The 22,602-nt window shown below is 46.1% G+C and overlaps 1 protein-coding gene across 6 annotated transcripts in view; it reads left to right on the top strand.

The window, feature by feature from the left end:
• The first annotated feature begins 1,315 nt into the window (after positions 1-1,315).
• Sap130 (Sin3A associated protein 130) overlaps positions 1,316-22,602 on the top strand; it is a 59,921-nt gene continuing 38,634 nt past the window's right edge. For 5 of the 6 annotated variants that reach the window (XM_004668178.2, XM_045150407.1, XM_045150410.1 and 2 more), the window contains exons 1-7: positions 1,316-1,435; positions 3,112-3,229; positions 10,959-11,194; positions 12,816-12,974; positions 15,967-16,078; positions 18,313-18,437; positions 19,356-19,480. In XM_004668178.2, coding sequence (XP_004668235.1) covers positions 3,118-3,229; positions 10,959-11,194; positions 12,816-12,974; positions 15,967-16,078; positions 18,313-18,437; positions 19,356-19,480 — 869 coding nt within the window. In that variant the 5' untranslated portion in view covers positions 1,316-1,435; positions 3,112-3,117. Of the gene's footprint in view, positions 1,436-2,108; positions 2,151-3,111; positions 3,230-10,958; positions 11,195-12,815; positions 12,975-15,966; positions 16,079-18,312; positions 18,438-19,355; positions 19,481-22,602 lie in introns of those variants that run through there. The other variant, XM_045150406.1, reaches the window with a different exon arrangement.

The following is a 22,602-nucleotide window of genomic DNA, read 5'->3' as shown; positions in this document are numbered from 1 at the left end:
TGAGTTGAAGCTAGTCAGGAGCTACAAAGTAGGTTTCAGGTCAGCCTGGGCTAAAGTGAAACCCTGCCTCCTAAAAATTAGTGACAAACAAACAAAAAGGTGGCGGGGGTTGTGTAAAGATCTCTGAAATAGAGAGGGGGCTAAAGTATGTCAGTTATGTATATAAAGCATATCAGGGTGAAGGGACAAAAACAGAAAGGAAAGGGACTTGCATGAGGAAGCAAGGGCATTTGAGATGCCTCCTTGCAGTCAGAAGCTACTTTTTTTGTTGTTTTTTTCTATCCCAGAATGACCTGGAATTCACTCTGGAGTCTCAGGTGGCGTCGAATTCATGGTAATCCTCCTACCTCTGCCTCCCGAGTGCTGAGTGCTGGGATTAAAGGCGTGCGCTACCATGCCCGCCCGGCTGTCAAAAGCTACATTTTTTTTTTTTCTTGCCAAGCTGTTGGCTCATGGCTGTGCATAACAATGATAACAGATCTAAATTCCACTAGTTTCCTAACAAATTACAAAACTCCACTCCTAAATTACCATCAGGGAAGAGAGGTGCATGATCTGTTACTAAACAAATTTTGCTTTATACCAGAACACAAACTCTTAAAAAGTTCCACCCCCCCCCCAAAAAAAACGACAGAATTCTTTGTAAACAGGAGGTTTTGTACAGGTACATAGCTGTCTTGGCGAAATGAATCCTGAGCCCTTCTTCCCGAAGCCAGCCCGCTTCACACGGCGGGTGTTCGGCTCTGGGACACAAACCCGACACCGCCGCTCCAGTGCGCACGTCCGGTCCTCCCCAGAAGCTTAGGCTCTGCCTTCCGCGCTGACAGCAGCAGTCCCACACGCCACAGCGGGAAGCGGGCACTGTCTAGGCATCCTCATCCCGGTCGGGGGTGCCAGGGTCCCCGACTCCTTTCCTACTGTCGTCGCTCCGGCCCCACTTAGGGAAAAGGAAACCTAGCGTCGTCAGCCTGAGCCGAAAGGGTAGGACCACCTCTCTTCTCCCTCCGCAAAGAGAAATGGCAGAACTGACTGGAGGCTGCAGAGGGGTGTGATGCCCGAGCCATGGTCGCCCAGGCTCCGCCCCTCTCCCCTCCCTTCCTTCTTGTTAAGACCGCCCCCCCGTAGACGTGGACTACACTTCCCAGACGCCTCTGCGGCGACGAAGGGGCGGGACCCGGCCGCCATCCCGCTCGTACCAAGTTAGGATTGGCTGTCTTTGTGTGGGGCGGGGATTGCTCTAACCAATAGACGAGAGGCTCGTTACGGCGGCGGAAGCGGCGGCGCTGGAGTGAGGGGTGGTGGTGGTGGGGGGGACCGAGTGCTAGCGCCCCTGCGGTGGCTGCGGCGCCGGAGCCCGAGGACATCGGCTCCACGGGCAGAAAGCGCACGGGAAGGAACAGGAGGCGGCTCGCCGGCCGGCCGGCCGAGCATTCAGGTAAATGGCGGGACGGGCGCCGGGCAGAGAAGGGGAGGAGACGAGGGGGCGGGGCGGCCAAGCCGGGCTGCAGCCGTCCGTCCCGTTTGCGCGTCCCCGGGGGAAGGGCAAGAGGTGTCTTTGCTCTTGCGGCTCCGTCTCCGGCTCTTCGCGCGAGTTGGAGACTGCTGCAGGGCTGGTGGGGGGCCTCCTGTAGAGTGGAAGGGAGAGACACCGGGAGCGGTGGGCTGACCCGGGCGTGGGGGCGTGGCGGACGCAGGCCTTGGCGGGGGCGGCGGGGGAAAACAGAAGCGTCCAGGGGAGAGCGGGCGGGCGGCCCAGAGAGTTTGGCTCCTGAAGCAGTTTAAAGTGACTCTCCACATCCGGGCCCTGCGCCCGCCGCTTTCACAGACCCTAGGGGAGGCGGGGCCTCTGGGCTCCCCGCCTCTCCCGCCCGGGAGCGCCTGTCTCTCCTTGCTATTGGCTCAGCCTCGAGGGCTTTGGGCCCCTCCTCCCAGCGAGCCTTGCCCCTCATTGGCTAGGCAGTCGGCGGGAGGGTGGGGCGGGCCCAGAGCGCGCAGGCCGCCGCGGATTGGTCCAGGCCCGGCGGTGACGCGCCAGGCGTGTGGCCAATGGGCGGGCGGGGGAGGTAGGGGCAGGTTCGGGGGGGGGGGGGAGGAGGGAAGGAGGGAGGGAGAGAAGAGGACTAGGAGGAGAGCGGCGGCCCGGCGGTCGGGTGAGTGTGGCGGGCGGGCTGGACAGCGGCAGGCCCCGGGGCACGTTCCGGAACGAGTCTGTCTGCGTGTGGGGAGCCCGGCGCTGACTCGGGGCCCTCAGGCTGGAGAGATGAGCGCGGGAGGGAGGGAGGGATGGAGGGAGAGGCGGGCGGGCGGCGGCCGCAGGTAAAGACGCGTCCAGCTCGTCTCGCCCGAGGGGCTCCGCAGAACGTCGTCCGCCCCCTCCGGACGCGGTGTGTCTCGGACACTCGAAGTGGCTGGAATCGTGTGACCTCGGTTCTCGGCGGGGGTTCGGGGTGGGGTAGAGGTTGAGGGCGAGTCGGGGGAGATCTGCAGAGCTAGACTCCGGAGGGAAAAGTGGAGGGCGATTTTCGATACGATGGAGCTGGTCTCATGTCCCCCTGTCTGGGTGGTGTGGAGGGGGTGGGGGCGGTCTGTGAAAAAGGAAAATAAAAAAAAGGAAATCCTTAAATGGAGGCCTTTACAGAAAAGCGTTCCAGGATTCCTTTCGCATCAGGTCTTAATGTAAGATTTCTAGTCTTTTCTTGGGGCTGGACATTTTGACATTTTAATTACGGTTCTGTTTACCTTGGTGTGAGGTTTGAGTCTCTCAAAGACACATGCTGTTTTCCATAAAACTTTACATAGAGAGAGAACATATGCCTTATGGTAATACCTACCATTTGGCTGCTGAACCGGATTCGTTGTCCATTATTAACATAGCGATTTACTAGTACTTTGGAGGATAATAGTGTCCCCCAAAACTTGTCTAAATGGTGGTGGTATTAATTTAATCCTTGTACATAAAAGTTATAATTTAGATGTCTGTATATAACATTTCTTTAGATAAATGATGATGCTTTTGCTTTTACAAGAGAGGGCTTCTGGGGACCAAAGATGCTTTTATTCTCCGTGTTTCTAATTTCAGAATCCTGTAATAAGTATGACTATGTATTGCAGGTGGAAATGAGTTCTCAGCAGTTTCCTCGGCTAGGAACCCCTTCTGCTGGGCTTAGCCAGACCCCATCACAGATTGCAAATAGTGGTTCTGCAGGATTGATAAACCCAGTTGCCACAGGTGAGATGTGTCATAGTCTATATTGTTTCTTTTTCAGAATATTGCCAGTTTTCTAACTTAGAAATTAGTAAATTCCTTCTAGAATTCTTGTAATTACTAGCTTACTGAATTTGAAGAAATGGTATATTGCTACACTTACTTAAAGCATTTTTCATCCCATTCTAACCACGTAATTTCCATGCACAGGACTACATGTACAACTTAGAGTACTTCATACTTGTAAGGCCCTGGCATGCCCATTCATCCTCCCTCCCTCCCCCTTTCTCTCTCCCTCCCCCCCCTCTTGGTTTTTCGAGATAGGTTTTCACTCTAGCTCAGGCTGTCCTGAAATTCACTCTGTAGTATCAGGGTGGCCTCGAACTCAAAGCAATCATCCCACTTCTGCCTCCCAAGTGCTGGGAGTAAAGACATGTACCACCATGTCCAGTTTGTAATGCTTATTTTTAAAATTTGTTAATATGTTATCATTTATTTAACTCTCAGGGATATATAGGAACAGTCCCAAGAGAGAACTCCCCAACAAAATTTTTTTGTTTGAAAATTTTGCATATGTGTGTAGTGTGTATCTGTTCATACGCCTGTAAGTGCATCTGTATGTGTGTACATGTGTGTGTGCATGCATGTGGAGGCAGAGGTTATGTTGGGTGTCTTCTGTTGCTTTTCCACCTTATTAGAAAAGAATTTTTTCCTTTTTATTTTATTTACTTGTTTTATTTATTTTTTTTGTTTTTTGAGGTAGGGTCTCTGGTCCAGTCTGACCTGGAATTCATTATGTAGTCTCAGGGTGGCCTTGAACTCAAGGTGATCCCTCCTGCCTCTGCCTCCTGTGTGCTGGGATTAAAGGCATGCGCCACCACGCCTGGTTAATTTTGTTTTTCTTTTTTATTGACAGCTTCCATACTTACAGAAAACAAACCATGATAATTCCTTCCCTTCCCCACTTTTCACAGATCTGTACTCCATTGTGCCCCCTCCATCTCTCCATTGTCCTTGGAATTTTTGTTCCCACTACTGTTGGTATTTACATGGGTGTTGGGGACCTGAACTCAGCTTCTCATGTTTGTATGGCAGGTGATTGACTCATTGAGCAGTCTCCCCAGCCCAGGAACAAAAGTTACTGTTATTATTGTTTTAATATTTTTTATTTTATTTGAGAGAGAAAGAAGCAGAGGAGGGGGAGGGAGGGAGAAAATGGGCACGCCAGGCCCTCCAGCTGTTGCAGATGAACTCCAAACGCATGTGCCACCTTGTGCATCTGGTTTATGTGGGTCCTGGGGAATCAAACCTGGGTCCTTTGACTTTGCAAGCAAGTGCTTTAACTGCTAAGCCATTTCTCCAGTCCTAATAATAATAATAAACTTTTTTTTTTGAGGTAGAGTTTTATTCTAGTCAAGGCTGACCTGGAATTCACTATGTAGCATCAGGGTAGCCTTGAACTCCTGGTGATCCTCGTAGTTCTGCCTCCAAAGTGCTGGGATTAAAGGCATGCGCCACCATGCCTGGCTAATTATTATTATTTTAAATATTTGAGTGTGTGTGTGTATTTATGGGCACTCCAGGGCCACTGGATGCTGCAAATGAGTATCAGACATAGACCGCTTTTTTGTCTTCTTTCTTTTCTTTTCTTTTCTTTTCTTTTTATTATTTTTATTTATTTATTAGAGACAGAGGGAGGGAGGGAGGGAGAAAAATTGAGAGAGAGAGACAATGGGTGTGGCAGGGCCTCTAGCCACTGCCAACAAACTCCAGATGCTTGCACCATATTGTGCATCTGTCTTATGTGGGACCTGGAGAATCAAACCTGGGTCCTTAGGCTTTGCAGGCAAGTGCCTTAAATGCTAAGCCATCTCTCCAGCTCTCCTTTCTTTCTTTTTTAAAAGTCATAATTGGTATCTATTTTTTTTAAGTTTATTTTTATTTTTATTTGTTTGAGAGTGACAGAAAGAGAGAGAGTGAATGGGCATGCCAGGGCATCCAGTCACTGCAAATGAACTCCAGATGCATGTGCCACCTTGTATATCTGGTTTTTGTGGGTCCTGGGGAATTGAGCCTTGAACCAGGGTCCTTAGGCTTCACAGGTGAGCGCTTAACCACTAACCCATCTCTCCAGCCCTATTTTTAAAAATATATTTATTTATTGAGAGAGAGAGAGAAAGAGAGAATGGATGTGCCAGGGCCTCTAGCCATTGCAACCGAATTCCAGACGCGTGCGACCCCTTGTGCATCTGGCTTACATGGGACCTGGGCAATCGAACTGGGGTCCTCTGGTTTTGCAGGCAAATGCCTTAACTGCTAAGCCATCTTCTCCAGCCCTCTTTCTTTTTTTATTTGTTTATTTGAGAGAGAGAGAGAGAGAAAGGGACAAGTAGAAAGAATGAGTGCACCAGGGCTTCTAGCCACTGCAAATGAACTCCAGACACGGTGCCACCTTGTGTATCTGGCTTATGTGGGTACCGAGGAATTGAATCTATCCCCAGGCTTTCCAGGGAAGCACCTTAACTGCTATGCCAGCCCTCTAGGCTCTTTTTTTTTTTTTCTCCTTTCGAGGTAGAGTCTCACTGTAGCTCAGGCTGACCTGGAATTCACTATGTAGACTCAGGATGACCTCGAACTCATAGTGATCCCCCTGCCCCTACCTCTGCCTCCCCAGTGCTGGGATTAAAGGCATGCCTCATTATGCCTGGCCCTCCTCCCCTCCTCTCCCCCCCCCCCCCCCCCAGGTAGGGTCTTGCTCTAGCTCAGGCTGACCTGGAATTCACTATGGAGTCTCAGGGTGGCCTCAAACTCCTACCTCTGCCTCCTGAGTGCTGGGATTAAAGGCATGTGCCACCATGCCCGGCTACTTTTTTGTTTTTTTAATTAGGTTTTTTCAAGGTAGAGTCTCTCTGTCGCCCATGCTGACTTAGAAATCACCATGTAGTGTCAGGGTAGCCTCGAGCTCATGGTGATCCTCCTATCTCTGCCTCCTGAGTGCTAGAATTAAAGCTGTGCACCACCACACCCGGCTTGGAACTTTTTTTTTTTTTTTTTTTTTTTTTAATGTAGTATGGCCTTTGAGTGCAGAAGACTGGCTTTCAGTGGTATGTGATTTTGCCGATAAGGGAATATTTGGCAATGTGTGGCGACTTTGGTTTGACACAACTGGGAGGTGCTATTGGAATATGATAGAGGCAAGGGATGCTGCTAAACATCCTAAAATGCACAGATAGCCCCTTCCTCAAAGAATCACCCAAGCCTGTCAGGATTGCTGAAGTTTAGTAAGTATTCAAATGCTGTTTTCTATATAAAGTAAAAAGAATATATCAGGGCTGGAGAAATGGCTTAGCGATTAAGGCATTTACCTACAAAGCCAAAGGATCCAGGTTCAATTCCCCAGTACCCATGTAAAGCCAGATGGACAAGTTTCCATGTGTCTGGAGTTTGCAGTGGCTATACGCCCTGGCACGTCCATTCTCTCTGTCTCTCTTTCTTTCTCTCTCTCAAATAAATAAATTTTTAAAAAGAAAGGTGTCAGTGCAAAGTGAAATAAATGCCCTTTTGTATTCTTTCTTTTTAATACCAGTTCTTGTGTTCCTTATAGTGAATGTTACCACAGTTTACTCATTGTTTAAACCAAGACCTAATGCTTCTTTTATTGCCCCCCCCCCCACTTCTTTTTCCCTTTCTTCCCTCACTGTCTCCTTTAAGCCTTCCCTCCCATGTTGTCTTACTGCGTAGCCGTGGCTGGTATCAAGCTTGCTATAATCCGTGGGGGCCTGAAACTCTGATTTTTCTCTTTAGCTTCATGAGTGCTGATATCACAGATGTACACTGTGCCTGGCTGTCTTTGCCTCTTATGTATAAGCTGAGGCTCTTGTTGAATGTTTCTGGCTCATTTTCTATTGCTTAGCCTACTTCCTGCTAATTTAGTTTTTGTTTCAAATACTGTTGTTCTGTACTTTAAGCCATGTTGTGCCTGCTGCTAGATGATATCTCCTCATATTTTCTGAATGAGTGATGTAAGGTTTCCGTTTTCTTGACCTTGGGACTTTGCGTATATTTTTCCAATGCATCAGTCTTTTAACTTACTTGCCATATTCAGTTGTTTGGTGGTTGGTATACTTTAAGGTTTCATGTTAGATGTCATTTTCTCTGGAAGTCTGTTTATTTTATCTTCTTTTTTTTTTTAAATTTTTTATTTATTTATTTGAGAGCGACAGACACAGAGAGAAAGACAGATAGAGGGAGAGAGAGAGAATGGGCGTGCCAGGGCTTCCAGCCTCTGCAAATGAACTCCAGACGCGTGCGCCCCCTTGTGCATCTGGCTAACGTGGGACCTGGGGAACCGAGCCTCGAACCGGGGTCCTTAGGCTACACAGGCAAGTGCTTAACCGCTAAGCCATCTCTCCAGCCCTGTTTTATCTTCTTTAACAATTCAGTTTCTAGTTCTCTGGGGATGAAGGCTATGTGAGAGTGAGGCCCTTGTGCATCTGTTGAACCCTGCATATGCATTTCTTGCGTAGTGAAGAGCATGCACTTGTGGTCAGTACCTTCTTGTAGCACCACCTAAAATGTTTTCAAAAATATCTCATTTCATTTATTTATTTGAGAGAGACAGAGGAAGGGGCAGATAGAATGAGTGAGTATAGGCACTCCAGGGCTTCCTGCTGCTGCAAACAAACTCCAAACACATACACCACTTAGTGCATCTGGCTTTATGTGGGCACTGCACAAACAAACCTGGGCCGTCAGGCTTTGTAAACCAAGTGCCTTAACTGCTGAGCCATCTCTTGAGTTCTGCCTGGAACGGTGTTAACATGCCTGTAATCTCAGCATCTGGGAGGTAGAAGTGGGAGAATGAGGATAGCAAGTTGAAGGCCAACCAGAGCTGCATGAGACCTTGTCTCAACCTTTTCCCCAACCAGAAATAAATAAAAGGATTTTTTTTTTTTTTCCCTGAGGCAAACCCAACAGACTGCCCTTTTTTTTTTTTTTTTTTTTTGAGATAGGGTCTCACTCTAGCCCAGTCTGACCTGGAATTCACTCTTTATTCTCAGGGCAGCCTTGAACTCATAACGATCCTCCTATCTCTGCCTCCGGAGTGTGGTGATTAAACATGTGCACCACCACGCCTGGCCCAGGTTTATTTTATTTTATTATTTATTTATTTAATTTTGGATTTTTGAGGTAGGGTCTCACTCTGGCCCAGGCTGACCTGGAATTCACTATGTAGTCTCAGGGTGGCGATCCTCCTACCTCTGCCTCCCAAGTGCTGGGATTAAAGGCATGTGTCACCATGCTCGGCTTATTTTTTATGAGACAGACAGATAGAGAGGCAGTTTGAATGGTGCACCAGAGCCTCCAGCCACTGCAGATGAACTCCAGATGCATGTGCCACCTGTGCATCTGGCTTGTGTGGGTCCTGGGGAATTGAACCTGAGTCCTTTGGTTATGTAGGGGAGCACCTTAACCGCTAAGCCATTTCTGCAGCCTAAAAATATTTTCAGTGTTGTATTTTTATTTATTTCAAACATTTTTTATTATTTGCAAGCAGAGAGGGAGAAGATAAGTGTGGATGTAAGGGCCTCTTGGACCACTTTGTGCATCTGAATTTTTTTTTTCAAGGTAGGGTCTCACTCTTGCCCAGGCTGACCTGGAATTCTGTCTCAGGATGGCTTTGAACTCATGGAGATCCTCCTACCTCTGCCTCCTGGGTGCTGTTATTAAAGGCATGCACCACCACGCCTGGCTTGTGCATCTGAATTTATGTGTTTGTGTGCGGGGGAGGTTGAAGTGGGGCTGCAAGCAACTTTTTTTTTCACCCCCTGAGGTAGGGTCTCACTGTAGCTCAGGCTGACCTGAAATTCACTATGTAGTCTCATCCTGGCCTCAAACTGACAGTGATCCTCCTACCTCAGCCTCTCAAGTGCTGGGATTAAAGGTGTGCACCACCGTGCCCCGCTACATCAATGTTGTTGTTTGTCTTAGAGAGAGAATGAGAATGAACGGGTGCGTCAGCACCTTCTGCCACTGCAAACAAACTCCACATGCATGTGACACTTTGTGCATCTGGCTACATAGAAACTGAGGAATTGAACCTATGATGTCAGGCTTTGGAAGCAAGCGCCTTCAGCCTCTGAGCCATCTCGCTAGCCCTTGTGTCTTTTTTGTTTCTCTCTTTTTTTAATGTTTGTTTTTGAGGTAGGATCTCACTTTAGCCCAGGCTGACCTGGAATTAATTATGTAATTTTAGGCTATCCTCAAACTCACAGTGATTTTCCTACCTCTGCCTCCCAAGTCTGGGATTAAGAGCATGTGCCACCTTGCCCAGCCCCTTTGTCATTTAAAAAAAATTTTTTTTTAAATTGTTTACTTAAAAGAGGGAGGAAGGCAGATAGAGAGTGGGCATGCCAGGACCTCTAGCCACTGCAAACAAACCCTCAGACACATTGTACCACCTTGTGCATCTGGGTACTGGGGAATTGAACCTGCATTCTTAAGAGGCTTCACAGGGGCGAGGACTGTAACTGCTAAGCCATCTTCCCAGCCCTTGTATTTTTCTTCCCCCATGGTAGGTTCTCATTTTAGCTCCGACTGACCTGAAACTCATAGTGATCCTCCTACCTCAGCTTCCCAAGTGCTGGGATTAAAGGCTTACACCACCATGCTCAGCTTTCTTTTTCTCCTCCAAAAAGAGTCCAACCTGACAACAGCTCCATGGTGTCAGGAGTTCAAGTTGTACACGCGCGCGCATGCACACACACATGCACACGCAGGCCCCCCCCCCAGGCTAGAGATTAAACCTAGGGCTTTGTGCATGGCAGGCATGTACTCTATAGCCCTAAGCTGTAGACGTTTCTAGTTCTTCATTTTTTCAGGGGCTCTTTTCTCTCTGTCTCTCTCTCTCTCTCTCTCTTTCTTTTGGTTCTTCGAGGTGGGGTCACACTCTTGTCCAGGCTGACCTGGAGTTTACTATGTAGTCTCAGGGTGGCCTCGAACTCACAGCAATCCTCCTACCTCTGCCTCCTGAGTGCTGTGATTAAAAGCATGAGCTACCACACCCAGCTCAGTGGCTCTTAAGAATGAAATTATGTTCAGGATTGCTGATTCATGTTTGTAGTCTCAGTCCATACCTGTAATACTTGGGATGTAGAGGCAGGAGGTCAGGAGTTAAAGGTCATCCATCCCCTTGCTGTGAACCAAGTTTGAGGCCACCAGGGTTACATAAGACCCTGTTTCAACAAAAACATGGAGAGTAGGAAAGGGAGAGGATTAGAAAGGGAGAAGGGGAGGCTTTCTGCTAAGTAGGTTCTTGTTTCTCTCTGTTTCATAATTACTGTATCATAAGGAGTATAGATAGTTGGTGCTTTTAGGTTCTCTTCTGTTAAAAATGAATGGTAGTATGTCTGGGAAATATGGGAGACAGAGGCAGGAGGATTGCTGAAAGTTTGAAGTCAGCTGGGCCTACTTACTATTATGCGCTAGCCAAGGCTATGTAGCAGGACTGTCTCTAACAAACCAAAAAAGAAAACAAAAGCTTTTTGAGGGAGCTGGCCACAACACATATACAGTCTCAGTCTGCAGGTTTTAAGGCAGGAGGATAGCCTATCAATACCAGCCTGGGTTACATAGTGAGGCTGTGTCTCATAAGAGAAAACCCTGAAAAAGGTAAGGGCCATTCTTGTCTGTGTTGCTATACTGTTTAGCCTTGGAAAACTGAAATCCTGTTTTCTTCTTTATGTCTTCCCAGTGAATGATGAGTCTGGCCGAGATGCTGAAGTCGGTCCCAGAGAGCACGTGGGCCCCAGCAGTTCCCTGCCACCCCGGGAAGAGAAGCAGGAGCCAGTGGTAGTAAGGCCCTATCCCCAGGTGCAGATGCTGCCTGCACAGCATGCCGTTGCATCGGCCGCTCCTGTTGCAGTGACAGCTCCTCCAGCACACCTGACTCCAGCAGTGCCACTCTCTTTTTCCGAAGGACTTATGAAGGTAATGGAGAGGTTTAAAATTTCACACCAAACCACAACTAAAGATAGTATTTGCAGTAATTCTAGCAGAACGTCAGACTGTATCCTAGGATCCTCCTTGGCTTTTGTTTTGGGCTTGTCAGTTCAGGTCTTCTGTGTAGGTTAGCTCTTCTGTTGTGTGGCACCTAGACTGTGCCAGGAAATTGGCATCACAGATCTTCTTTTGTTTATTTTCAAGGTAGTGTCTCTCTCTACCCCAGGCTGACCTGGAATTCACTATGTTGTCTCAGGGTGTCCTCAAACTCACTGTGATCCTTCTACCTCTGCCTCCTGAGTGCTGGGATTAAAGGCATGCGCCACCATGCCCAGCTCTTTTTTGTTTTTTTGAGGTAGGGCCTTCCTCTATCTCAGGCTGACATGGAATTCACTCTGTCGTCCCAGGCTCACAGTGATCCTCCTACCTCTGCCTCCCAAGTGCTGGGATTAAAGGCATGTGCTGCCATGCCCGGCTGTTTTGTTTTTCTTCTTTGTTAGAGATAGAGGAAGAGGCAGATAGAGAATGAGTATGCCAGAGCCTCCAATCACTGCAAGAGAACTCCAGATGCTTGTGTCACCTTGTTTATCTGTTCCTGGGGAGTTAAACATAGGTCTTTGGGCTTTTCAGGCTAGTTCCTTAATCGCTGAGCCATTTCTCAAGTCCAGACTCTTGGTTCTTAACCATTGGTAAGAACTCGTGGTTCTTATCCACTGATGTTGACATTACTCAACTCATGGTAATGCAGGGTTTTTTTTTTCTTTTTTTAAAATTCTATTTTTTTATTAATTTTTAATTTTTATGGTTTTTTTATGGTTTTTCAAGGTAGGGTCTCACTCGAGCCCAGGCAGAACTGGAATTCTCTATGTAGTTTCAGGGTGGCCTCAAACTCATGCTGATCCTACTACCTCTGCCCCCTGAGTGCTGGGGTTAAAGACATGCGCCACCACACCCAGCTATTTTTTCATCTTGTGAGAGACAGAAAGAGGCAGATAGAAAAAGAAAGAGAATGGGTACACCAAAGCCTCCAGCCACTGCAAACAGGCTTCAGATAACATGTGTTGCCTTGTACATCTGGTCCATGTGGGCACTAGGGGAATTGAACCTTGGTCCCTAGGCTTTGCAGGCCAGCATCTTAACCACTAAGCTATCTCTCCAGCCCCAAAGTTAGTTTTATCTTGTTGTGTTGTTGTTCTCCAAGGCTAATACCAGAAGTCTTGAGCATGTTTCCTGTCTATTATCTTGGGTTTATGTTTCAGTTACCGGGAGTTTGGTTTCCTTCTGCCAAACCTTGGGAGGCAGGATTGTATGGAAGAAAGGGCTTGAACTGTGAGCAATACAGATCTGGGGTTGATTCACAGTTTCACTTTTTATTGTCTCTGTGGCTCTGAGCAAAAACATTTAGCCTTGCTTTGTACATTTCTTCCTGTATAATGAAATTGGTAGTACTTTAGCAGAAAAGCTTGATGCTAACAGATGAACCAAAACCAAATAATGCCTGAGGCATCTCTTGTGTCTCTAGGGTTAGTTTATGTGCTTTTAACTACATTGTGAAATGCATCACAAGAGCAAGGCTATTGACAGGTTTCATGTGGTTTTCTTTTTACAGCCGCCCCCGAAGCCCACCATGCCTAGCAGACCCATTGCTCCTGCTCCACCTTCTACCTTGTCACTTCCTCCTAAGGTTCCAGGGCAGGTTACAGTTACCATGGAGAGTAGCATCCCTCAAGCTTCAGCTATTCCTGTGGCAACAATCAGTGGACAACAGGTTATTGTTTTTCTTCTATCTTTTCTGATTTTTTTTTTTTGAGATAGGGTTTCATTGTAGCCCAGGCTGATCTGGAATTCACTCTGTAGTCTCAGGGTGGCCTCAAACTCACAGCAATCCTACTGCTGCCTCCCAAGTGCTGGGATTAAAGGTGTGTGCCACCACACCTGACTCCTTCCTGATTGTCTGTAGATGCCACACTTCATCATTATGCATTTAATGCCAGCAGTCTATGAGGCACTCTCCTAAATCGGTTTTTGTTCTTTTTTTATTTAAAATATTTATGTGAGAGAGAGGAATGGGCACTCCAGGGCCTCCAGCTACTACAAACAAACTGTGGTCTTATGTGCCACCTTGTGATTCTGGCTTATATGGGTACTGGGGAATTGAACCTGGGTCCTTAGACTTCACAGGCAAGTAGTTTCACCATTAAGTCATCTCTCCAGCCCCTAAATTGATTCTTTTGTGTATTTATTTGTTTGTTTTGAGGTAGGGTCTCACTCTGGCCCAGGCTGACCTAGAACTAGCCTTGAACTCAAAGTCATCTTTACCTTTGCCTCCCGAGTGCTAGGATTAAATTCATGCACCACCACACTCGATGCTGTCCTAAATTGAAATGTAGTCATTGGTATCTGCAAAGGGAAGATAGAAGCTTTGAAAAATGAAAGAGTGCAATTAAAAGTGAATCTAAGGTTGGAGAGATGGCTTAGCAGTTAAGACGTTTGCCTGCAAAACTGAAGGATCCCAGTTTGATTATCCAGGACCCATGTAAGCCAGATGCACAGAGTGGTGCACGCATATGGAGTCCATTTGCAGTGGCTGGAAGCCCTGGTGCACCCATTCTCCCCCTCGCCTTCCCTCCTTCTCTCTCTGAAATAACTAAATAACTAAATAAAACATATCAAAAAGTGAATCTATACACTGGTAGCCTGTATTTACTGAGCAGGTGCAGTGTGTCAGGCACTGCCTTCAGGTGAGACGGAGTCATAAGCATGTCCCTGGTTGTAGGAAGACAACCGTGCTCTGAGAGCACTGCTCTGCATTGTGGACAGCGCTCTAGGGCCTTTTTCTCCTTTTCTTTTTCTTTATTGTTCTTTGCTTTTTCGAGGTAGGGTCTCACTCTAGCCCAGGCTGACCTGTAATTTACTAGGTAGCCTCAGGGTGTCCTTGAACTCACAGTGGTTCTTGTACCTCTGCTTCCAGAGTGCTGGGATTAAAGGCATGCACCACCTCATTCAGCCTTGTTTATTTTATTTTATATTTTTATTATTTAAAAAAATTTCTTTATGCATGTGATGTATTCACGTGTATGTGCCCTTGCAGCACCCCATATGCTTATCTGCAGTTGCTAGCATGGAGCCTCCTCCATTGCTCTCTGTCTAGTCCTGTTTCGTGAGACAGTCTGTTGGTTTTTTGTTTGTTTGGTGTTTTGAGGTAGGGCTATACTCTAGCACAGGCTGACCTCAAATTCACTATGTAATCTCAGGGTGGCCTTGAACTTGTGGCTATCCCACCTTTGCCTCAGGTATGCTGGGATTAAAGGTGTGTGCCTCCACACCCGGCTAGTCAGAGTCTGTTTTCACTGTTCTGGAACTTGCAGGGCTTTGGGACTATGTCCAGTTCTTGGGTCTATGCCCGCTCGTGTAGGGTTGGTGTTATCAGGATATGTGGCCATGCCTAGCTATTTTTAAATATTTTATTTATTTATTTGAGAGAGAGAGAATTGGTGCGCCCAGGCCTCCAGCCACTGCAAGTGAACTATAGATGCATGCGCCACCTTGTGCATCTGGCTTATGTGTGTAGTGGGGAATCAAACTTGTATCCATTCCTAGGCTTCACTAAGCAATTATTACAGCCCCTTTTTTTCTTGTCTTTTTTAACATTTACACCCAGCTGTTTTATGTGGGATCTGGAGATTTGAACTGAAGCAGTTTCAGGTCCCCTTTCTTCCAGAGGAAGCACACCTGATTGCTAAGCCGTCTCTCTATCCATCTTTCCTCTTGCCATACTGCTTATACATTCTCAGAAGTCCAGGGACCTCACCTGGCAAGCACTATTTTCAGAGAGTTGGACACTTGGAGTATGAGCTAAAGAACCAGGGGAGTACTTGTTGAATGATAACCAACTTTTACTTAGAAATCTTCAGTAGCTTAAGGACTGAATGGTGTAGAGATCTGTAAAGCAGACGGGGAAACGGGAAAAATAAATGTTGACCGAGAATGAGAAAGCAGGTATGAAAGGCTAATGCTGCAGACATGAACTTCTAAAAATATGTAATCAAATATGTCATCTAATACTGGGCCTGCTGGAGTTGAAGTGTCTTCATTGTCACGTGTGACAAGCTTGTTGACATAATTACATAGTACAGAGCTGGCAGTACAGAGCTGAAAAGACCACAGTTAAATGTCCCCGGCCGCCTTCCCTAGGGGTACTTGCTGTATAAAAGTAATAGCCTGGGATGGAGAGATGGTTTAGTGGTTAATGTGCTTACCTGCAAAGCCAAAAAACCCAGGTTTGATTCCCTGGTGCCCTCATAAAGCCAGATGCACAAGGTGGCGCATGCACCCGAGTTTGCAGGGCTGGAGGTGCTGCTGTGCTAATATTCACTTTCTCTCAAATAAAAAATAAATAAAAAATAAAAGGAATAATTTGGTCTGTGGTTTTAGCTCAGCGCTGTATCACTTTCCTCATACGTCTAAAGCTTTGAGGTCAACCTTCAAAATCGCAAAAAGAAAAATAAAGATTAAAAAGGATAACCTACCTGGCATCATGGCACACACCTTTGATCCCAGCATTGAGGAGGTAGAGGTAGGAGGATTGTTGTGAATTTGAGGCCAGTCTGGGATGAGTTTAAGAGTGAGTTTATGATCATTAAGACCTTACATTGAAAAAGAAAAAAAAAAGGAGACCTACATTTGGAAGAAACTGATTCCCTCGGTTCAATGACTAAGACCAAGCTTGTGAAAATAACGTCCCATCCCATCTCTTCCAGGGACATCCCAGTAATTTGCACCACATTATGACCACAAACGTGCAGATGTCTATCATCCGCAGCAATGCTCCTGGGCCCCCTCTTCACATTGGAGCTTCCCATTTACCTCGAGGTAAAGACACCATGTTCTGACTCTGGAAAATGCAATGGCAGGTGCACATTTTGTACAAGATGGGGGGGATACACATGCTTGTGTGTGTGAGTGTAGGTGCAAACACCAGGGCACGCATGCAGACATCAGAGGACCACTTTTGGGTTATTCCTTGCCTTTCTGCCACATCTGAGGCAGGGTTTTTCTCCCTTTGTTCTCACTGTGCTGTTCTTTGTTGCACTTTCCATGAGCTTTGGGGAATTTCTCCTGTCTCTGCCTCCTGTCTTGCCATGAGTGAGCACCAAGGTGATGAAATTACAGAAGGCCGCCACAGCTTCCAGCATTTTACTTGGGTACTCCTGCTTGAACAGCAGGTGTACCTGGCCATTGCTCTCGCTAGCCCAGCAATGCATGTTTTTAACACGGTCTGGTTGTGTGTGTATTAGATTGCATTAGAACAAGGAAGAGGCTTTTGGTTGTGTTGTTTTGAGACAAAGCCTTATTATGTGGGCCTGGGTAGCCTCCTAAGTCTTGCTATGAAACCCACGTGCCTTCTTAGTATTAAGAATGTTGGGCCCGGCGTGGTGATGCACACCTTTAATCCCAGCACTCGGGAGGTAGAGGTAGGAGGATTGTTGTGAGTTTGAGAGCCCCCTGAGACTACATAGTTAATTCCAGGTCAGCCTGGGCTAAAGTGAGACCCTACCTTGAAAAACAAAACAAGGAAAAAAAAAAAAAAGGAATGTTGGGATTATAAATATGTACTACCATTTCCAGTTGCCATATAAATTTTTCTGTAATCTAAAAATTGTTTTTTATTCTGAATACTTCTCAGGTTGATAGTATAATTGTGGTCTTCATTAAAAAAAATTAAATTTATTTATTTATGAGAGAGAAAGAGGCAGAGAGGAGAGAGAAAGGAAAAATGGGCATGCCAGAGACTCCAGCCACTGCAAATGAACTCCAGACACGTGCGCCCCTTGTGCTTCTGGCTAACGTGGGTCCTTAGGAATCGAACCAAGGTTCTTTGTCTTTGCAGGCAAAAGCCTTAACTGCTAAGCCATCCCTCCAGTCCTGTTTTCATATATATCTATGTATGTATGTATGTATGTATGTATGTATGTATATATATTTTTTGTATGTTTTTGTTTTTTGAGGTAGGGTTTCACTCTAGCCCAGGCTGACCCTGATATTCAATATGTAGTCTCAGAGTGGCCTTATATTCACGGTGATCCTCCTACCTCTGCCTCCTGAGTGCTGGGATTAAAGGCATGCACCACCACACCCAGCTCTTTTCATACTTTTAAAAAAGTATATATATTGTTTTGGTTTTTCGAGGTAGGGTCTCACTCTAGCCCAAGCTGAGCTGGAATTCACTATGGAGTTTCAGGGTGGCCCCGAACTCACGGCAGTCCTCCTATCTCTGCCTCCTGAGTGCTGGGATTAAAGGCATGCACCACCACACCTGGCTTTAAAAATAATTTTTTTAGGCTGGTCATGGTGGCACATGCCCCTTAACCCCAGCACTTGTGAGGCAGAGGTAGAAGGATTTCTATGAGTCAAAGTCACCCTGAGTCTACATAGTGAATTCCAGGTCAGTGGGCCTAGAGCGAGACCCTGCCTTGAAAACCAAATACCAAATATACATACATACATACATACATATGTACGTACACACATACACACACATTTTTCCATTGAGGTTGGGCAGATGGCTCAGCAGTTAAGGGTACATGCTTGAAAAGTCTGCCAACCTGGGTTCGATTCCCCAGTACCCACTTAAAGCCAGACACACAAAAAATGGGGCATGTGCTAGAATTTGTTCACAGTGGTGGGAGCCCTAGTGAACTCATACTCTCTGTCTCTCAAATAACAATCAGTATTTTTGTGTGTGTGTGTGTGTGTATGTGTATGGGCACCCAAGTGTCTTGCTGTGGCTCACAAACACATTCCACTTTGCAGATAGGGTACAGATCTGGTGGCCATATCCAGCTTAGTATATCAGTTGTAGGGTGCTGAACTTGGCAGTCAAAGAGACCTTTGTACCTAACTGGCCAGTGCTCAACCTCTGTGCCATCTCCCCAGCCCCATTTGCTTATATTCTTTGTGATGTAATGGGATGTATACATAACATACTTCAACTGAAAAATCAACATATTATTCAAGTTTTAGAAATTAGGAATTTCCTAGGGAAAATAATTAAATGTATTTGAATTTTAAGCCCCTATATGATACTAATAACAAATTTATTTCAGGTGCAGCTGCTGCTGCTGTGATGTCTAGTTCTAAAGTAACCACGGTCCTGAGGCCAACTTCGCAATTGCCAAATGCTGCTACGGCACAACCAGCGGTGCAGCACCTCATTCACCAGCCAATCCAGGCACGTCAGGGCTGGGGGTACTCAGCCTGCATGATTTCAGTGTATCACCATTTACTCAGGAGAGTCTATACATACTCTGTTACTTTCATTTGAGATTCAGGACATAGGTTTAAAAGGTATCCATTGGCATGTATGAGCTGTAGGAATAAAGGGAAAGGATATAGATTATAATTAGATAATAAAAATGTGTTGTGCCTGGCATGGTGGCACACACATTTAAACCCAGCACTGGGGAGGCAGAGGTAAGAGGATTGCTGTGCGTTTGAGGCCGGAGAGTAAATAGTGAATTTCAGGTCAGTATGAGCAAGAGAGAGACTCTACCTTGAAAAACCAAAAACAAAAACAATGCAGTATTTTGGTTGGGACAAGAATGGTAATGATGAATCAGAGAAGTGAAGGCTGAGGTCTGCCTGTGCTAAGTGAGACTGCCTAAAGAAAAAACAGTGTCCTGATTCAAGATGCTGACCTGAGTTGGATCCCCGACACCATGCAAGAGCTAGCCTAGCCTGCCTGTAACCCCACAGTGGAAAGGGGGAGAGGCAGGAGGATTGCTGGGGTGCCTTGATGAGCGAATCTGAACTGAAAAGCAGGGAGTTCAAGGTTAAGTGAAGGAAATCAGGTGGAAGAGCAGTAGAGGATGACACATGTTGTCTTCCTTAGGCCTCTGTACATGTGCACAAACCACGTGCACATGTGTGCACATACATACATCAAAAGAAAAGAGATCTTCCTGCCAACAAAAAGGATTGTAGTCTTAAGCGCATGTGGAATATGAGAAATTGGAGAAGAATGAGAACCAAGTCAAGGCGTTGGACACATATTCATCTTGAGACCCAAGTTTCAAATTTTACTTTGAATGTTTGGCTTACTATATTTTGTTTTGTTTTTAAAGTAAAATATTTGCTCTTCTCTTGGTAGTCTCGTCCACCTGTGACCACCTCTAATACGATCCCTCCTGCTGTGGTAGCAACTGTATCAGCCACCAGAGCTCAGTCTCCTGTCATCACCACAACAGCAGCACATGCTACTGACTCAGCCCTGAGGTACAGGAACCATTCTACCATTCATCCTGCTCTCTTTCTCTTCCCTTCATTTTCTTTTCCTCCCTCCCCCCCTTTCTTTCTTTTTCCACGTAGGGTCTCACTGTAGATCAGACTGACCTGGGATTCATTGTGTAGTCTCAGGGTATCCTCGAACTCATGGTAATCCTCCTACCTCTGCCTTCTGAGTGCTGGGATTAAGGGTGTGAGCCACCATGCCTGGCTCCATTTTCAGTTTTGGTAACCATTACTAAGTAAATTTGCTAAAATGTAATAATCTAGACCCCTTTTTACCTGAGATTTTTAAAATTAATTATTTAATTATTTTGGTTTTTCTAGGTAGGGTCTCGCTCTCTTCGGGCCTACCTGGAATTCACTAGGTAGTCTCAGGGTGGCCTCGAACTCACAGCAATTCTCCTATCTCTGCCTCCCAAGTGCTGGGATTAAAGATGTGTGCCACCATGCCTGGCTAAAGTTTTTTATTTATTTGCAAGAGATTAGAGACACGGGACAGAGAGAGAGAGGGAGAGAGTCACTGTAAGTTTGATATCGAATTAAGTAGTTTTTTTAAATTGTTTTTTTGAGGTAGGGTCTTGTTCTAGCTCAGGCTGACCTAGAAATCACTATGTATTCTCAGGGTGGCCTCAAACTCTTGGTGGTCCTCCTACATCTGCCTCCTAAGTGCTGGGATTAAAGGCGTGCGCCACCACGCCCAGCTGCCTTGTATATTCTTTTTAAAAATTTATTTATTTATTGGCAAGACGAGGGCAAGAGAAGGAAGGGAGAAAGGAAGTGATGGAGGGAAGGAAGGAAAGAAATTGGATGCACTAGGCCTTCCTGCCACTGAAAACAAACTCCAGATATATGCACCACTTTGCACATCTGGCTTTTATATCTCAGGTGCTGGAAATTGAACGCAGGCTTTGCCAAGCAAGTGCCCTTAACTGCTGAGCCAGGTCCCCAGCCTCCAAATATGTGTTTTTTGTTTAAAAAAATTTTTTTTTTCATTTTTATTCATTTGAGAGCGACAGAGAAGAGGCAGATAGGGAGAGAGAGAAAAGTGGGTGTGCCAGGGCTTCTAGCCACTGCATACAAACTCCAGACACATGCACCACCTTGGGCTTATGTGGGTCCTGGGGAATGGAGCCTCGAACTGGGGTCCTTAAGCTTCATAGGTGAGCACTTAACCGCCATACCATCTCTCCAGCCTCAAATTTGTGTTTTTTTGTTTTCCTGACCTGGGATTTTCTTTTCTTTTCATCTCTTTCTTTCTTTTTTTGCAATAGGGTCTCACTCTGTATAGTCTCAGACCTTTAATCCCAGCACTTGGAAGTCAGAGGTAGAAGGATCGCTGTGAGTTCAAGGCCACTCTGCGACTACACAGTGAATTCCAGGTCACCCTAGGCTAGAGTGAGATCCTTACCTTAAAAAACAAAACAAACAAACAAGAAAGTTTCTAAGGTTACATGATTTGGGGGAATCAACAGAAAATTCTTGACCAATAAATCAGTGATAAAAAAGTACAACTATAGAACAGAAAGCTGTTTGTTCAGGGGTGTTTGTACCTATAGCTGCACTAACCAGATAACATACAAGTAGGGCACTGCTGCTTAGATAGATCAGGGTCAGGCTGTCCCCCTTGTACAGTATAAACTACATTTTAGGGCTGGAGAGATGGCTGAGCGGTTACGGCACTTGCCTGCAAAACTAAAGGACCCAGTTTAAATTCTCTACGACCCACATAAGCCAGATGCACAAGGTGGCACATGTATCTAGAGTTCCTTTGCAGTGGCTGGAGGCCCTGGCATGCCAATATTCTCTCTCTCTCTCTGCCATTTTCTCCCTCTCTCAAATAAATAAATAAGAAATTGTTTTAGAGTATCATCTGTGCCTGGTTTTTCATTAAATTTCTTTTTATCACACAAGTGCTAGGGAGATGTCTCAGCCGTTAAAGCCACTTGCATTTGAAGTCTGCTGGCTCAAGTTCAATTCCGCAGAATCCACCAGATGCATGAAGTGGCTCATGTCTCTGGAATTCTTTTGCAGCCTTGTTGCTCTTCCCCTACCCCCATTCTCACTCTTTTTTTTTTTTTTTAATTTTTTTTTTATTTATTTGAGATAGACAGACACAGAGAGAAAGGCAGATAAGAGGGAGAGAGAGAATGGGCACGCCGGGGCTTCCAGCCTCTGCAAACGAACTCCAGACGCGTGCGCCCCCTTGTGCATCTGGCTAACGTGGGACCTGGGGAACCGAGCCTCGAACCGGGGTCCTTAGGCTTCACAGGCAAGCGCTTAACCGCTAAGCCATCTCTCCAGCCCCCCATTCTCACTCTTAAAAAAAAAAAAAGTTCTCCCATGGCCAGAGAAGGTACATACCTTTATTTCCAGCATTTGTGGTAGGAGGATCACCATGAGCTTCTGGCTAGCCTTGGGCTATGGAGTGAGTTCCAGGTCTTCCTGGGCTTGAGTGAGAACCTATCTCAGATTCCTCCCCACCCTTTACTTCCCCAAAAGAATGTTGTTCCATCTTACAAGGTACAGCATAAAACTAGGTAGAAGCCAGGTGTGGTGGTACACGCCTTTAATCCCAGTACTTGGGAGGCAGGAGTAGGAGGACCACTGAGTTCCAGGTCACCCTGTGCTAGAGTGAGACCCTACCTTTTTTTTTTTTAATATTTCATTTTTATTTATTTGAGAATGGGGAAAGGGGGTGGGGAGAGAGAGAGAATGGGCACGCTAGGACTTCTAGCCACTGCAAATGAACTCCAGATGCATGTACTACCTGTGCATCTGTCTTACGTGGAGACCCTACCTTTAAAAACCAAAATAAAAATAATTCTAGTTGTTGGCTGGTGAGATGGCTCAGCAATTACGTGCATGCCTGCAGTGCCTAACCACCTGCATTTGATTCCCTAAGTACTCACGTAAAGCAAGGTGCACAAAGTGGCACATATATCTGGTGTGTGTTTGTAGTGGATAGAGGTCCTTGTGAGCTAATTCTCTCTGTCTCTTTTCCCTCAGTCTTTTTCTCTGCTTGCAAATAATAAAGGAAAAAAAAAATAGATGAAAGGCTAGTGCTTCAAGGGTCATAGACTAAGCTCCTATTGATCATGATCACCTGTAAT

This window comes from Jaculus jaculus, chromosome 5 (genome assembly GCF_020740685.1).
Source record: "Jaculus jaculus isolate mJacJac1 chromosome 5, mJacJac1.mat.Y.cur, whole genome shotgun sequence".
Classification (NCBI taxonomy): Eukaryota; Metazoa; Chordata; class Mammalia; order Rodentia; family Dipodidae; genus Jaculus; species Jaculus jaculus.
The sequence above is the reverse complement of the archived record's forward strand: the minus strand, read 5'-3'. Positions and strand labels throughout refer to the sequence as shown.